General features: G+C 40.2%; 1 protein-coding gene across 3 annotated transcripts in view; it reads right to left on the reverse strand.

Annotated features, from left to right (window-relative positions):
• Positions 1-17443, reverse strand: part of LOC307015506 (myosin heavy chain, fast skeletal muscle-like) — a 77837-nt gene that overhangs the window by 42260 nt on the left and 18134 nt on the right. For 2 of the 3 annotated variants that reach the window (XM_079644160.1, XM_079644159.1), the window contains exons 22-28: positions 17281-17405; positions 16318-16626; positions 16032-16235; positions 15793-15918; positions 15046-15216; positions 13276-13563; positions 9189-9323 (exon numbers count right to left, since the gene is read on the reverse strand). In XM_079644160.1, the coding sequence (XP_079500286.1) occupies positions 9189-9323; positions 13276-13563; positions 15046-15216; positions 15793-15918; positions 16032-16235; positions 16318-16626; positions 17281-17405 (1358 nt within the window). The remainder of the gene's footprint in view (positions 1-9188; positions 9324-13275; positions 13564-15045; positions 15217-15792; positions 15919-16031; positions 16236-16317; positions 16627-17280; positions 17406-17443) is intronic. The other variant, XM_079644161.1, reaches the window with a different exon arrangement.

A 17443-nucleotide genomic window follows, 5' to 3' on the forward strand; every position in this document is an offset into this window, starting at 1 on the left:
CAGCTGAAAGTGCACGTGAAACAGTATGTCATTAAAAAGATAACTCAATTGATAAAAAAATACGTTTTTTAAATCAAGTAATGACTCCTAAAGAGCAGTGTTTGCTTCTATAAAGATGTATAGAAAGACGGTGTTTTCTTTCCTTTGACAGGAAGTTCAAATTCACCTCAATGATGTTCTGAGAGTCAACGACGACATGAAGGAGCAGGTGGCCATGTCTGAGCGCAGGAGTAACCTTCTGCAGGCTGAGATGGAGGAGATCAGAGCGGCTCTGGAGCAGACGGAGCGGAGCCGCAAGCTGGTGGAGCAGGAGCTGCTGGACGCCAGCGAGAGGGTGCAGCTGCTGCACTCACAGGTGCAAAACTACCTGGATTTCATCTGCAATTTCAGCCACATATACAAAATGTCTATTACATGGTAAAATATTAAACGGAACCATGCTTTTTCAGTTTTCCATTAGAAAAGGTTGTCAATCTTTTGGTACCCCCTTGGCTGAAGTCAAGCGAGGTGAGACAAAACTAACATGTGGATACAACTCTACAGACCACTGAACGCAATTTTTTAAACGAGGCTTTCACATCAGGGCAGATCCAAGTACACTTGACCACAAACTCCAGTCCAGTTGGTCTTATTTTGTACTTAGACATGGTTTTTCAATCCATGCCTGGTTCCAATTGAAATGGTGGTCTTGAGTACAGCTCATGCATACTGGAGGATGGTAAGCATCAGGTATGAAAACTAACTGTACCAGAACATGTTAGAGGACAACTATTTAATTCAAGTAGCAGTCAGCAAAAAGGCACTACTGAACAGTGTCCTCTGAAATCTGTGTAGAGCAGTACCCTGTGATAAAGCAAATAATCATGCACGAGGGTCAATAATGTCTCCTAAACATAGCTTAAACAAAAGCAGGCATAATGCAAAGGTAAACTCCTATTGGCTTTGTATCTTGCAATGCCATGCTTTTTTAGGCTGTAGCAAAAACACCCAAATGTCACGTATACTATGATGCAAATGTACCTTAGTACAACATTACTAATGTAAAAGCTGAGAGGATGTATTTGTCATTGGCATAATTTTTATGAACATTTTGTTGTCCTATAATAAAATGTGTTACAGAACACCAGCCTGCTCAACAGTCGGAAGAAGTTGGAGGCAGATCTCTCTCACGTTCAGGGAGAGATGGACGACAGTGTTCAAGTGTCCAGGAACGCTGAGGAGAAAGCCAAGAAGGCCATTACTGATGTAAGAGTCTGGATTCTTCTGCAGAGCTCTCACCTGCCCGAAACTACACTCCAATTGCTTCTTGATTTACATTTTCGAGGCTGCAATGATGGCGGAGGAGCTGAAGAAGGAGCAGGACACCAGCGCTCACCTGGAGAGGATGAAGAAGAACCTGGAGGTGACGGTGAAGGATCTGCAGCAGCGTCTGGACGAGGCGGAGAACCTGGCCATGAAGGGCGGGAAGAAACAACTCCAAAAACTGGAAGCTAGGGTAATGTAGTCAACTTTAATCACCTAATTCTGCAAAAGTAATGAATATGTTCAAACCCTTGTGGCTCTTTAAAACCTGCTTCTTTATTCAACAATTTATTTTAGGAAGAAACGTTCTTGAAAACGTCTTATCACGAAACTATTGATGTATGCTTGATGATCTTGTAGGTGACGAGGACCAAAGCTTGTTCTGCTTTAAGCTCTGTTTACAGACATAATATTGAAACATATCTGAATCAACATGTCCCAAAATGACTAGATCTATGTTATATACAGTATTTGGTTGACTTCTCTATTTTAATGAAGGTAACGGTGAATTCTAAGTAGTCTCCTGTATTAGCATTGTAGCTATCCCCTTTGACCATGACTAAGCGTTGTAATTGTCTGTCAAAAGCTGATATAAATGTAGCCTTTATTCACTTTAAAAAATATTTGTACAATACACCTTTTAAATATACGGGGATTTTAACTTTTATTTTTACTAGATGAGGGAATTTTGTCATGGGACGTCTGGACCTCAAGTTATCAGAGAAAGAAGCTGAGCAAACATTAGCGGTTAGCTTTCATTAGCGGTAAGCTTGGAGCCGCTCACCACTGAGGAAACACATTTCTTTACGTAAAACTGCTTTATTTAGTGTTTTTACCCGTTTTATTCAGCAGGTCTGTTTGTTTTTTGAGTGAAAGAGACCTCTGAGGATAATTCCACTTCTGGTAAAAACCTCCTGAACGATTATTAATGAAGGAACCTTAACCGGGTGAAACTGACTGCAAGTCCATGATCCCTTTTAGTAAAGAGACCCATTACAATTGAATCGTTTAAAGATATTGTAACTGCTCGTTTGCAGGTTAGAGCTGGAGACCGAGCTTGAAGCAGAACAAAGACACGCAGGGCCGTGGGAAGTAGGGGTGCTGAGGGTGCTGCAGCACCCCCTGGTGGAGGAAAGGGGATCTGCACTTCCACAAGAGTAAATACAAATATAATACAAATATAATAGAAAAAAAAGCCTTGATGTAACAACATTCATAATTAAGATAAGATAACACCCTTTTCACCCCGGTTACATTTTCCATTTGCCCTGTACGATGGGCGCTGTAAGTGATGAAAGTGGGGGATGTTGGCTCATCAGGCGCCCGCAGTTCACAGCCAAAGTGAGAGAGAGATAGATAGAGAGAGAGAGGGGGTGCACCGGTACCGGCGGGGATTGTTGTTAGCTTCTGCTGCGCTAACGGATATAAGAAGCTGTTTCTACAATAATGTGGAGGGAGAGCTCTCCTGTCAGACAGAGGCTCAGTGAGGTAAAGGACTGAGTGTTTAGATAGTTCACTTTAGTCTAAGTTATCTCAGTGGGTTTCAAAGGTTTTGATCACAATTTATGTAAACAAATATTTCCAAGGCACACCTTTATAATTATTAGGATAAATAAAAACAGGTTTGAAATCATTCTAATGTATACTATAGGACAGTAAACTAAAAATATTGTTTAAAACTGGAGAGATTGAAAAAATATGCATAAATAAATAAATGTTAACTAGTAAAATAAGATATAAATGAACAACAAAAATAAAATACGCTAGCCTACATTTATTTGTTATTGGCTATGGTAGGTTATTGGAAATGTTCACATACTTATTTGATTAATAAAAGGCAAACCGATATTTTTCATATGGGTGTTTAGAGTTGTACCCCCAACAGTAGATCAGTCTCTCGTAATTGTGTGCTCAAAGTGCACCAGGTTGAAGCATTTTACTTTAAAATGTTAAAAAAATCTTCCCGGGGGAGCACCCCCAGACCCCCCTAGACCTAGAGGATGTGAAGTCCACCCCCCAATTAAAACATGTTCATGCAATGCTAAATACATTTGAAGCCTTTTTATGTAAGCTGTCCACCATGTCAATACGTTTCTCTTTTTGAAGTGTATTGGTCTTTTGTAGAGGTTTTTCATTGCCAGCTAAAATATTGCCTAGGGCAGCACATTGGTCTGAATCGGCCCTGGTGTCATCCCCACAGCACCCCCCATTTGAAACATGTTCCCACGGCTATGAAGACACGGCTCGGACGCTGTGAAAGGAGTCCGCAAATATGAGCGCAAGATTAAAGAGCTCATCTATCAGGTAAACTCTCATACCTTGTTCCTATAGTGGGGGAGGAAATATTCACATCCAAGTTCTAGTATCACCCTGTAACAACACTCCATAAGAAGGTAATGTCCTGAATTCTTACTTTACTAAAAGTCTTTAACTTAATTTTCTATTTTACATCCGCCTTTTCCCTAGACCAAAGAGTTTAATCTAAAAATGAACTGAAGCTAACAAATCTGCAATATTTACCTCTGAAGTTGAATAAGTGAAACACAAGTATCATACCAGTCAGGAGTAACGGATCTGTTTCCTGTTTCTGATTTTCAGTCAGATGAGGACAAGAAGAACGTGATAAGGCTGCAGGATCTGGTGGACAAATTCCAGCTGAAGATCAAAGCGTACAAGAGACAGGCCGAGGAAGCTGTGAGGGACTTTCTTTTTAATAAGAATATTTTATATTTGGTGCATTTTAATCTAATCAGTTTTTGGTGTGTGACAGGAGAAGCAGGCCAACACTCATCTGGCAAAGCTGAGGAAGGTGCAGAACGAGCTGGAGGAGGCGGAGGAGCGCGCGGACATCGCAGAGTCCCAGATCAATAAGATGAAAGTAAAGGGCCGAGACATGGGGAAGTTGAGTCCACCGGCTCCTGGTATAAAACTGTGTCTCATTAATACTGATGATTTATGTTTTATGTCTCATGCAGCAGGCCAAAGACAGCGGAGAGTAATGAGTGGCTGCCAACAAGAAGACTGAAGCTGAGCTAGTGTGCAACATACTCTTAAAAATGTGTGTTTATTTATTTATTTAAAGCCATCATGTGTGTGATTTTATGCAGTGGTGTCAATTAGCTAAGTACATTCAACTTAAAGGGGACCTATCATGCAAAATGCACTTTTTTACATTTTTAAATACATGAATATGTGTCCCCGGTGTTCCAGGGAACTCACCAAGTGTAAGAAAACACAACCCTCTCTATTTTCCTCCATACCCAAATCTCTAGAAAAGGGGCTGCAACGGATCTGATACAGACTGATCCAGATTTGAACACTGTCCTGACGTCAGGACGGTGGCGCTACGGCTATTTGGTCAACTCTCCACCTATCAGGGGAATGTGGGGTTGGGCCACGGCCGGCAATTTGCCGCTCGAAGGCGCTGGAGACGCTGTAGTACATATGCCAGGCCTGTAAGTGGCGCTGTAGTCTGCCACAAAAGCAGCAAAGAAGACTTCCCGCGCATGGTTGCCCTTCTGTTTATTCTCCGCTGTGGCTCTTTTTCTCGCCGAAGCAAGCGTTTGCTCCCGCTGCTGTAATTCAATGCAATCCCTCCCCGTCGAGGCAAGCACTGTAATTCTCTCCAGTTAGTCCACCAGCAGATGACAAACACCCACCTCTCCGCCTCTCCCAAGGAACGAGGGGACCGTGCGGCAGAGTTTCAGTTAGGTTTTCTTTCGCCGGTCAAGATGTCAGTTAAAGTTTAAATCTTACGGACAAAATAAAAAAAGTGCCGGTCAAAGGTCTTGTTTGTTATTTATTGAGCTTTAAAACAAATGAATAACGACTCTTTATAATAATATAATAAAACACGGATGACGGAGATCTATTTTTCTCCCCCAATTCTGACTTGATCAGAGCACGCTCCCCTCTCCTGCAGGGGGGCGTGGTCAGCTGCAGCTCACAGAATCAGCCCTCTGCAAAAACGGCTGGAGCAGCAAATAGAGCGAAATGACGCATGGCTAAAATGCATGATCTGTTTGGTATTTTGAAAACAGAATTGTATAAATATACCTTATATAGGTATGGCCCTACAATATATCATTTAAATATAGCATGATAGGCGTCCTTTAATACAATTTTGAAGTTACCATTGTGAAATTCACAAACTTTTTTATTTTATTTTTTAATTATCGCGTTGCTCCTGCTAAGGAAAATGGGTTTGTTCCACTGCTTAACATTGGCTGTTAATGCAGCAATAGCATCGTAACTTAAAATGACGGCAGCTCTGATCAAGGTTTTCTGTAACAGTCCATATCTAGTCACAATATCTTTCTAATTAACAAACCTTTAAACACTGCCACAGCCCATACCGTGATCCCTTTAGTGTTTACTTCCTGTCTGTTTCTACTTCTGTTGATTTCTCTGACGTCCAGCCTCTATAATGGAACCTCTTGCCTTCTCTTGCCGTCTTTTCCTTTTATTTACTGGGGACAGTTTAGCCATCAAATATAAAAGTGAATATTCAAAAAGGTATTCCTCGTTGTTTTCTGATGGAAAAAAATAATGTTTTTCGTCCATACCTGAAGTAAAATCGACCGGACTCCGTTCTTTTTACAGATTGATATGATTGCGCATACTTGATCGTCCTTAACAAGGGTCGGTTCTCCTTGGCAGTGGTCTGTTAGCGAGAATTAACAGACACCTGAAATCCAAATTGACCAATTATAATCCAGTATTCAACTAAACCACGTAATACATAGGGATACAAAATAGCTCCGTCTTTACCAGCTGCGAGACAATGCATCAATAATTAAAATACAATGATATAAAAAATATTATTCTGCATATTGAATTATTTTACTTTTATTACTTGAGACACATTTAGATTTTAGTACTTGAACCGAAGTAAAACTTTTAAGGAAGGACATGGAATTACTACCTTAATTAGGTTAAGGATCAGATTACTTCTTCTGCATCTGATTGGATGAGATCTTTTATTTTATTTCTTATACAACCAAGTTTGTTCCATTGAGATTTAAGATCTCTTTTCTAATTATTTTTTGATGTTTATTGTCTGTAGAAAATGACAATTATCACACAGAAATTGCTCTCAGTACCAACATATTGCCGTATTCTTGTTTTATAATTTAGCAGGATTCTGAATCAATGGGTGAAATATTATACTAAAGAGTATTTTTATACTTTTTTTTAATTGAGGTAAAATGTGTACTTCTTCCACCTTTGATTTATATTTTTTTAACCATTTGTTAATTCAGGACGTCTCAATTGCATTTTGTTGTTATCAATACAGCAACCCTCCCAGCACAGTGCTTAAAACGTTTTTGCAATCTTGTTTTACTCATTAGCACTCACTTTTTGAATGTGTCCATTGGGATGAAGCATTGTGGAAGAAAAACAAGTGTATTTTCTCCTACCACCACTGGAGGGCGGCAACGCGGGAAATGTTTCAAATCCACACATAGTGGCTTTAAATGCTAAATGTAGTTTGCATTGTGGTAGTTGATGTATGTTGCCTTCATTTCAATAAAATAGTAATAAAGAAAATATCCCACGCTTTGATTTATTGTTTTAATCTTGAGAGGAATATCACCATTATGTGTATTATTATTATCTTTTTTGTTTTCATTGGTCAACGTGAGGGACATATATTTACCTGTCAAGTAACACAGAACACATTGACTTACTTTTCAAACATGTATTATTGTTCTAAAACAAAAAACGACAGCAATGCTAAGAATACAGAAGGAAACTGATCTATTAAGGAAATTGAGATGAGAGGAAATGACTAAATGATGATGGATTTAACTGGAAATAAATCTTATGTGGTGATATATATATATACATAAATATATTGGATGAATGCATGGATACATATTGTTAGTACCTCCATTAAACACTTTAATTTAGGAGTATGCAACATATGTGCACAGTAACGTAAGAATGAGGTAAAGTTTTCAAACTCACCGTATGTTGTCAGTTTATATTTGTATGGTGATTTAATATTTAGTTTTCCAAAATAATCAGGTTATTGCAAACTGTGATGGAGTGAGCCTTGAGCTAAATTATAATATATCATTAATAAATTAGTCATATTAGTTATCTTTCTTTTATTTATTCTCAAATCAACAATAAATGTTGATTTTTCAACACAGTAGATGTATTGTAATTTTATGAAATGTTTTAAGACACATTGTAGTTCATGTTTTAGGCATGTTTCAAATCCAGTATATAAACACTGGATTTGATGTTGAGGAGGTAATTTAATATTAATGACAGTTTTTACTGAATTGGCAGGCGATTGTTAATTTGTTTTAGCAATATTTAGTGATTTAGTTAAGAGTTAACATATTATGGTGTTGAACTTTACAAATTCATATTATTATATCTCATTTTATTTCTGTCATGCACATTAGTTAATCGTTGGAGAATTAAAGTCCAACATTCAGCTTCTCGCCCTGCCCTTCATGTGCCTGCAAATGATGCAAAAACAGTATCTATTAATATTATGTTTTATTAAGTAATTTATAAAAAGGGGGAGTTTCTATTCTTTGACCCTAGATTACTTCTTATTTTGCATATTTGGGGACCACAATTGATTTATGAAGATGTATTTTTTCTTGGTAACTCAATCGTTTACCATGGTCTTAAATCTGATTTTACATGATGATCTTGGTCCAAGGTTGTGATGCAGAATAAATATGTGAATTACAACTCTGACTTTGTGCTGTATGTAAGAGACACATACTTTTAAAAATATAAAAAATGTCATTTGTCCTCCTCCTCTTCTTTTTTTTTAATTTTCCAAATCTCTCAGCCCAGCAGTTATTATAGTTTAACAAACATTATTATTTCATTTAAACTTTTTAATTACCTCTATAAGTTGTCTTTGTCTTTGAACCGTTTGACAAAGGTAGCCTGTGGTCCTATCAACTCCTCAATAACCCAGTTACCGCTCTCAAAGAAACAGCTTATTATAAGTATTTACTAGGGGTGCACCGAATGGGAAATTCTTGGCTGAAACCGATACCGAAAATAGGAAACAGTTGGCCGAAAACCGAATGCCGAAAATGATTAATAGAAATATATATATATATGTATATATATATATATATATATATATATATATATATATATATATATATATATATATAATGTATACATTTTTTACCAAAGGTTGTTCTGCTACCTGATTATGGAAAAAGACATGATTATGGCAAAACTTAACTTAAATAATAATCACTATTACGGGTCCATAAAACATTTATTCAGGACTTTTGAATGCATACAGTACATTAATTCCAAGTCAAGTGCATTTTCTTTTCTCTGTAGGATAACTACAACAAAGTGCATTCAGAACAAAGCCAAGGTGCTTTAAAAATAAACATCTAGACCGGTAGGCCTACAACAAAATATTGTAAATAAAGACTAAGAGCCAGGCCTTCAACAACAACAAATGCACCTATACATTTGGTAACCTAACGTGTTGTTGTGATGACGTAATCAAAACGCGGCGACAAACACGGCGAGCGACCATGCTCGCGGCTGGCTCACAGCCAACATGTCTGCCGCTTGGAGATATTTCAAACTATCAGAAAGAGAGGCGCGGATTGCGATTTGTAAAACGTGTTCAGCTGACATTTCTCGAGGGGGTGTAACTGCAAAGACTTTCACCACTTCGGGATTACTCCACCACTTGAAATCTAATCACCCGGACAAATATGCGGAGTATGATCAACGTAACCCTGCTCTCTGACATTCGGTGATATTTTTCGGCCGAAAGCCGAAAGGGCCTTATTAACCATTTTCGGCCGATAATTTTCGGTGGCCGAATATTCGGTGCATCCCTAGTATTTACTGTACATGTAAGAGTCCCTCAGTACCTTGTTCCTGATCTCCCGGCCCTTTGCTCGCATCTTATTGGACAGAGACTCGGCCACGTCCGCTCTCTCCTCGGCCGCCTCCACGTCGTGCTGAACCTTCCTGTATCTGGCCAGGTGATTGTTACTCTGCTCCTCCTGGAATATATGAAGATTATTGATAAGTGTTGGAAGAAGTATTCTCATCATTTACTGATGTAAAAGTACTAGTACTGCACTGTGGAACTTCTTTGGAAAGAGTAACAGGCCTTCATTTAGTGGGAATGCTGACACAGCATTCCCACTATCTGTTATGCTACGCACAAAATTCTTTATTATTCCGCCGGGTTATTTTGCGCTGCATCTTCTCCCACATTGAACATCACAGAAACTCCGTTCAAACATCAAAACGTTCAGCTCGGTTGGGAATCAATGGCTCTTACTTTTATCATTCATAACTTTCATAATTCCAGAGATACATCCCATTTTTAATTGGAAGTCAATGGAGAACTCTTCAGACTTCAACAATCTTCATTGAACTTCAACTGCTAACTACTACTCCTTCAACTGCTAACTGCTCCTTCATACTTTCACTCAGAAACCTCATTCCAACTTTAAAATGTTACACATCTTTCGGATTATTCGTGTAACATAACTTTTAAATCTGATTCTTACTTTTACAGATATTAAACATTGTTCAGACCTTGGTAAAGAGGCCTTCAGATTTTAGAGTGTGTGATGTCACAGCTAGAGTGGAGGACAGATTTAATTTTGCCTTCATATTTTCTTTTAAACCTGCCATAATTCCCAAACCCTACATTCCTGAGACATCATCTTTCATGAGAAACGTAGGAAAACATCTCGTAGCATGAAAGATAAAAAAAAATGAAGCAAAATAATTAAACAAAAGGCCTCTTGAGGGCATGAAGTGACACAAACTTTAAACATGTCTCCATTAAATCCCATTGTAAGTTCAGCCTCACCTTTCCCCACCACAGCAGCCGCACACCCTTAGTTAATCTGCCAAAAAGGCCACATTATTAAACCGAAAGTACACAAAAAGTAAACTTCAGATGCTCAAATTCCTTGACATGCTTCAGGCTTTGACATTTCACCCATATCTGTTACGGTTCTTCAACAAAACGTTCACATGTAAGAGGTGTATCTCTCATTCAGAACAATGAAAATGCTTTCCTCTCACTAATCACCATGGAAACCTTTGATCTCTGGACACGTCGTTAGCTCAAATATAAACACCTGTGTCATGGAACACGATGATGTCATAACTCCAACTGACATGCTCAGAGCAGCAGACTTCAGATAATGGTTAATGGTCCAGCCTTCAACATGTGTATCTGCCATTAGTGAGTTTTCCTCAAAAGCTGTTGCCATGGCAACGCATCCCTCGCCGTAAAACAAGATATTGCTATATCTCCTATGAAAATGGTCAAAAAGTGCTCAAACTTCACATGTGTGCTAACAGTCCAGCCGTGAAGACATCTATTTGACAGTTGTAAAGGTCCCATGTCATGCTTTTCCGTTTATTACCCGTCCCCTTGTGTGTTATCAACAGGGGTGCACATAACTTTTTTGCCCTGGTTCTCAAAGGACCACTTGGAGATGTTGCTTGGTGCTCATCCTTAAAAGGAAATAAAACTTACCTTTTGAGGGGTTCTTGAGTCCGACCCTTGTCAATTAACTACAGGGGTCCCTCAGGGCTCTGTTCTTGGTCCCCTCCTCTTTTCCTTGTACACAAACTCGCTTGGATCAGTCATTAGCCCGCATGGTTTTTCATACCACTGCTACGCTGACGACACCCAATTAATTCTGTCCTTTCCCCACTCTGAGACCCAGGTCGTCGCACGCATCTCTGCTTGTCTAACTGACATCTCTCAGTGGATGTCTGCTCACCACCTCAAGCTCAACCTTGACAAGACTGAACTGCTTTTCCTTCCGGGAAAAGATTGTCCCACTCTTGACCTAACAATCAACATCGGCACCTCGATTGTTTCCCCGACTCAGACTGCAAGGAATCTGGGTGTGACCCTAGATAACAAACTGTCCTTCACTGCAAATATAGCTGCTACAACCCGCTGCTGCAGATACACCCTTTACAACGTCAGGAGAATACGTCCCCAGCTGACCCAGAAAGCGACGCAGTTTCTGGTCCAGGCTTTTGTCATCTCTCGCCTAGACTACTGCAACTCCCTCCTGGCTGGTCTACCTTCATGTGCCATCCGACTTCTGCAGCTCATCCAGAATGCAGCGGCTCGTCTGGTCTTCAACCTTCCTAAATTCTCCCACACCACGCCGCTCCTCCGCTCCCTTCACTGGCTTCCAGTAACTGCTAGAATCCACTTCAAGACACTGGTACTTGCGTACCATGCTGCGAATGGATCTGGCCCTTCCTACATCCAGGACATGGTTAAACCGTACACCCCAGCACGTGCACTCCGCTCTGCATCGGCCAAACAGCTCGCTGCACCCGCACTGCGAGGGGGACCCAAGTTCCCATCAGCAAAAACACGTGGGTTTGCTATCCTGGCTCCAAAATGGTGGAATGACATTGACATCACGACAGCAGAAAGCTTAAACATCCTCCGGAGCAGACTGAAAACTCATCTCTTTCGACTCCACTTCGAGCGATAGAACTATTAACAAAGCACTTATATACTAATAAAGGAGTGGCTTATCTAAAGCCAGTTGAGTAGCACTTGAAATGTTTTAGCTCTATGAAACCTGATGTACTTATATGATTCCGTTTTCTTCAAGTTTGTACTTTGTTGCGCACTTATTGTAAGTCGCTTTGGATAAAAGCGTCAGCTAAATGCAATGTAATGTAATAACAAAGCTTCCCAAACCTTTCAGTGATTCATGCCGGATATGTACAGCGTAGGGCACTGAAGAACGATGCTGTTCCTACTTTGTTTGGACCAGCGGGAGATTCGGGTACACAACCTGTAAGTATTCATTGTTGTTTGTGTATTTATGATGTTTAAAACAAACAAGGTATCTACTACGACTGTTTAAATGGGTAAACGTTTTTCGGGCTACTAAGTTGGGATCGCGGAGAAATGCTCTATACAGACCCATTCTCACAGCGTTATAAACCTTTTTCTTACTCAATATCAAGCCACACTTATTGTTTTTACTTCGGCTGTGAGTGTTTGTGTGTGCTTAAGATACATTTCGCTTGTTCTCGCTGTGTCGCCGAGAGGCTCGTTGCTGCGATCTGCTGCGAGGAGTGGACAGCAGATAACAGCAACGAGCCTCTCAACGTCCCGACCAATCAGGGCACACTAGGCTCACAGAGAGGGGGGGGGGGCAGGAGCTCCAACAAGCCGTTTAGGACAGAGAGTGAATACACATATTATACAGAGATGCTGTATGAGAAACCAATGTGAGTTTGGAAAATTGCACAGTATAAATCTATTCTAGTAGACCTCAACAATGGAATTATGATCAGTAGAAATGGCCATGACATGGGGCCTTTAAGATTTCCACAATGCTCACTATGAAACACGGTTTTCTCACAACTTCAGTTCAAATGCTCGAAATGGCCCAAAACTTCACAGGTTTGCTAACGATACAGCCATCAACGCATCTCAGCGTATTATGGGGTGTCGTCAAATGTCGTTGCCATGGCGACAGATCATTCGCCATCAGTTAGTTCAAAAGTTTGCAGTTCAAATATTCTGCTGCTTTTGCAAGCCTTTTTACTTTATTTTCTTCTCTCATCACACATTCAAGCCCCCAGTGTTCATGTATAATTTCAATCTAAATTCTTCACTTTCTTTTTACACATTACATTTCAGCATAGCAATTCAGCGTCAGCTTTTCAGCATAAAGCATTCCCACTAGCAATTTACTCAGGAATTCCATTCTCGAGTTCAAAACCTTATTCCTGTTATAATGTGACTTTTTTTCTAAAAATATTAAGGAACTAAGACTTAAGTCTATTCTTGTTGAATCAAGACTTTATTTGTGGAATATAAAACGTTTTCCCTAAAATATTATTGCTTTATTTTCAATACATTAAAACTTTATTATCGATACCTAATGACTTTAGGCAATTACTGAAAATGTTTTCTGCAAATTTGTATTCACTCACAGCTTCTTCTGCATTCCGTTTGTTGGCCTTCATCTTGTTCTGCAGTTTGTCCACCAAGTCCTGCAGTCGACTGTTGTTTTTCTTGTCTTCCTCACACTGAAACAAGTACAGGTATATTTTTACAACATTAATATGGAGGTGAAATGCTTCAATAAAAGATAAGGAGAAACAGAGTTTCTGTACCTGATAGCTCATCTCTTTGACTTTTCTCTCGTATTTACGGACTCCCTGCACGGCCTCCGTCAAACGTTTCTGCTCAGCTTCCAGCTTGCTCTCCAGCTCACGGACCTGGACAGCAAGAGATTCAATGATTTTCAAGGGTTTTATTTAGACTTCTGTCTAGGGACTTTAGTTGACACCTTTATGGCCAACTACACAGAAACATACAGTATTATTGATGGATTTTTCTTAGTCACACTGCAATAAATCTAATATATATATATATTATATTTGCTCCCCCTTGGCTCTATCATCAGCAGCTTTAAGGGTGTGTCCTACCACTGCTACGCTGATGATATCCAGCTGTATGTGTCCTTCACTCCGCAAAACATGCAGAAAATTAACATCCTACTGGACTGTCTAGCTGCCATTGAGCTGGATGGGGAGAAATTTCCTCCAGCTAAATGCGGCGAAGACAGAGGTACTTATAATTGCCTCAGACTCCCTAGCAGCCAAGGTAAAAAACCTAATGGGGCCCCTCACCACCAACGTTCACCCCCACATCAGAAATCTTGGGGTGTTCTTCGACCAGGCTATGAACATGGACAAACATGTTTCCTCACTGACCCGCAACTGTTTTTTCCACATCCGCAACATCGCTAAACTCAGGTCCATTGTGTCTCATGCAGAGCTTGAAATGGCTGTCCACGCATTCATATCGTCCCGGTTAGACTACTGTAATTCACTTTTCACCTGTCTCAGCAAAGCCTCTGTTCACCGTCTGCAGCTGGTTCAAAACGCTGCCGCCCGCTTAATCACCAGGTCTAAAAAATCCTGCCATATCACCCCCATTCTAGCCTCCCTGCACTGGCTACCAGTTCATTTCAGGATCCAGTACAAGATCCTGATTATCTCATACAAAGCTCTAAACGGCCAAGCCCCAGCCTACATCAGCAAGCTCATTCCACCACACCAAAACACTCGTTCGCTGAGGTCCTCTGACCAAGGGCTTCTGGCAGTGCCCAGGACCCGACTAAAGACCAGGGGGGACCGGGCGTTTGGGGCGGCCGCCCCTAGAATCTGGAACGCACTTACCCCGGTCCTGAGATCGGCTCCCTCCCTCAACCTGTTCAAGGGACACCTAAAGACGCACTTATTTAAGCAGGCGTTTGAGCAGTCTTAGGCCGTTCATCACGTCACTGTCCTGTCACTGTCGATCACTGGTTCTCTTGCACTTGGTTTCATGTTTGTATATTGTTTTTAAGTTTTTATTCTATTTTCCTGTCATGTTATGCTTTGTTATTATTATGCCTTAGTGCCATATTGGCCTAATTGTTTTGACTGCTATATTTTGTACAGCACTCTGTGCATTCGTGCTGGGAGGGGTGCTTTAGAAATAAACTTTTACTTACTTACTTAATATTTAAATTACTTTGACAGGGTTTTCATTTTTGCATAAAAGCACAATTTGTCCTTGAAGAGAGACTGGATATTCTCTGATCTACCATCATGTCAATTCTGGTTCAGATTACAAACCTTACAACCTTTTTTTATTATTATTATTATTATTTCTATGAATCTCTAATGTGGAAGCAGAAACATGAGACATACCCTTGCTTCCAGTTTCTGAAGCTGTTTCTTCCCGCCCTTCATGGCCAGGTTCTCCGCCTCGTCTAAGCGCTGCTGCAGATCCTTCACCGTCCCTTCCAGGTTCTTCTTCATCCTCTCCAGGTGAGCGCTGGTGTCCTGCTCCTTCCTCAGCTCCTCCGCAATCATGTTCGCCTACAGGTGCCCGAATAAGAGTAAAGCATTTATTCAGCCAAGGCTCTTTATTTGCTGTATTATAAATACACAAACATAACACAGATAGCAAATTATATATCGTACAGGAAGAGACAGAAAACCCACTGATTTATTTAAAGCTCCACCTATAATGTAATTAAATAATGGTATTAAAATGGCACGTCTTACAGAGAACTCAATAAAAATATAGGAAAAATAGTAATGAAAGTAATAGTAATGATGGCAAATTATTAGACCAAAACATAAGAAGAAAAAAATCAATAGAAACATTGTAGAAAAAACAGAAAAGTGTGTGTCAGCAGATAAGGGAAATAGCTAACTGAACAGCAGTTAAAAGCACTTTTTGTTAACCTTTTTTATCAGGCGGGACTTTTTCTTAAATCTAATGGTAATCAACCTCTGCAAGTCAGACATTTAACTAGAACAAAATCTAAGCTTTAAAGTATGTTTTGAACTGTTCATACAAATGTCCTCCACATGAAAGTATCCTAAGAATGAAAACAAACATTTGAGAAATGTTCATGAGCTAAATAGTGAGTGTCTGAATGCATTCACATCAGTGATGGCTTTCTTGGTCTTCTCCTCTGCGTTCCTCGCCTCCTGAGCGGCTTCCTCTATCTCTCCGTGAAACTGCGTTATATCCGCCTCCAGCTTCTTCTTGGTGTTAAGAAGACTGGTGTTCTGCAAAAGATAAAAAGAGATTTAAATCCAGCAGGATCAAAGGTTTTATTCGACCAGTGTGATTCCTGGATATAAAAAGGGGTTTATTCCATTATGTTTGATAAACCACCTACCTGAGTGTGTAGCAGTCCTGCGCGCTCGCTGGCGTCCACCAGCTCCTGCTCAGATATTTTGCGGCTCCGCTCCATTTGATCCATGAGTGCTCGGAGCTCCTCCACCTCGGCCTGCATCAGGGCCGTCCTGCGCTCCATCATGCCCACTTGCTCCTTCATGTCGTCCTGCCCTCTGATGGAATCATCCAGGTGGATCTGGGCATCCTAGAAATGTGTTTAGATTAGATTTACACGCCTAAGCGATTGTCTAAACCGGATCAGTTTTTTGCTTTATATCTTGCTATACCTTGAGTTGCCCCTGGACGTTCCTTAGCTGTTTCTGTGACTCGGCTACCTGCCTGTTAGAATGACTCAGCTGGAATTCCATCTCATTCAGGTCCCCCTCCATCTTCTTCTTCACCCTCAGCGCGTCGTTCCTGCGCCGCACCTCGGCGTCCAGAGTGGTCTGCATGGACTCCATCAGTCTCTGGCTAATCCTCCTCTGCTGGTCCATCTCCTCGTCTTTCTCCGCCACCTTCCTGTCCACCTCAGCCTTCACTTGGTGCAGCTCCATCTGCGCACGCAGGATCTTTGACTCGTCTTGCTCCAGGGATGCCTTTGAAAACAACATCAGTTGGTTCTTACACGGGGCTGGGGGAAGTATTTTACTCTTTTATATACCGTTGGTCAGTTGGATCTACGGAAATGTATCTTATTCTATAACATTGTCATACGTTTGTAGCTTTGACGCTAGCCCTGTTTTCAGCTTTGTGACGATTCATTACCCAGCTGATCCAAGAGATTTTAATTAGTTTAAAATCATTTTCAACACTTTGGTTTATCATAAAATATTCAAAATCATCTGGAGATACTTGGTTTTCACAGGACATGAAGAGGATAAGAAATGTCAATCTGTAAAGTCAGAAAATAAAGTTTTATATTTTTTTCAAAATATTATATATATCTTTAAGATGAAGTGAAATCAAGGTAATGAGATGAATTGAATATAATAACATACAAATATTTCCAATATTTGAAGGAAAACCAGGAAATGTTTACATTTGAGAAGTTGGAACCATTCAAGAATTCAAAGATGATCAAAAATGTGCAAAAATCTTAATTTGTGAAGTAAATAAAACTGACAGACATATGTGTAAAAGTACAATATTTAACTAAGGAATGTAGTTGAGTATAAGAAGAAAGTGACAAGGACAAGTAGAAAAACTTCACCAATGCTTGAGACGTATTTAATGTTTGTGATCATTTATACCTCAGCTTCATCCAGAGAAGTCTGCATGTCATAGTTTTCCGTCTCCACCTGCTTCTTGAACTTCTCCAACTCGTGGACCGTCTTCCCGCTCTGCCCTATTTGCTCCGTGAAGTCAGAGATCTCCTCTGTGATCAAAACAGAATTAAAGATTTTAAAATGTTCC

The sequence above is a fragment of the Notothenia rossii genome (assembly GCF_949606895.1).
Source record: "Notothenia rossii genome assembly, chromosome: 8".
Classification (NCBI taxonomy): domain Eukaryota; kingdom Metazoa; phylum Chordata; class Actinopteri; order Perciformes; family Nototheniidae; genus Notothenia; species Notothenia rossii.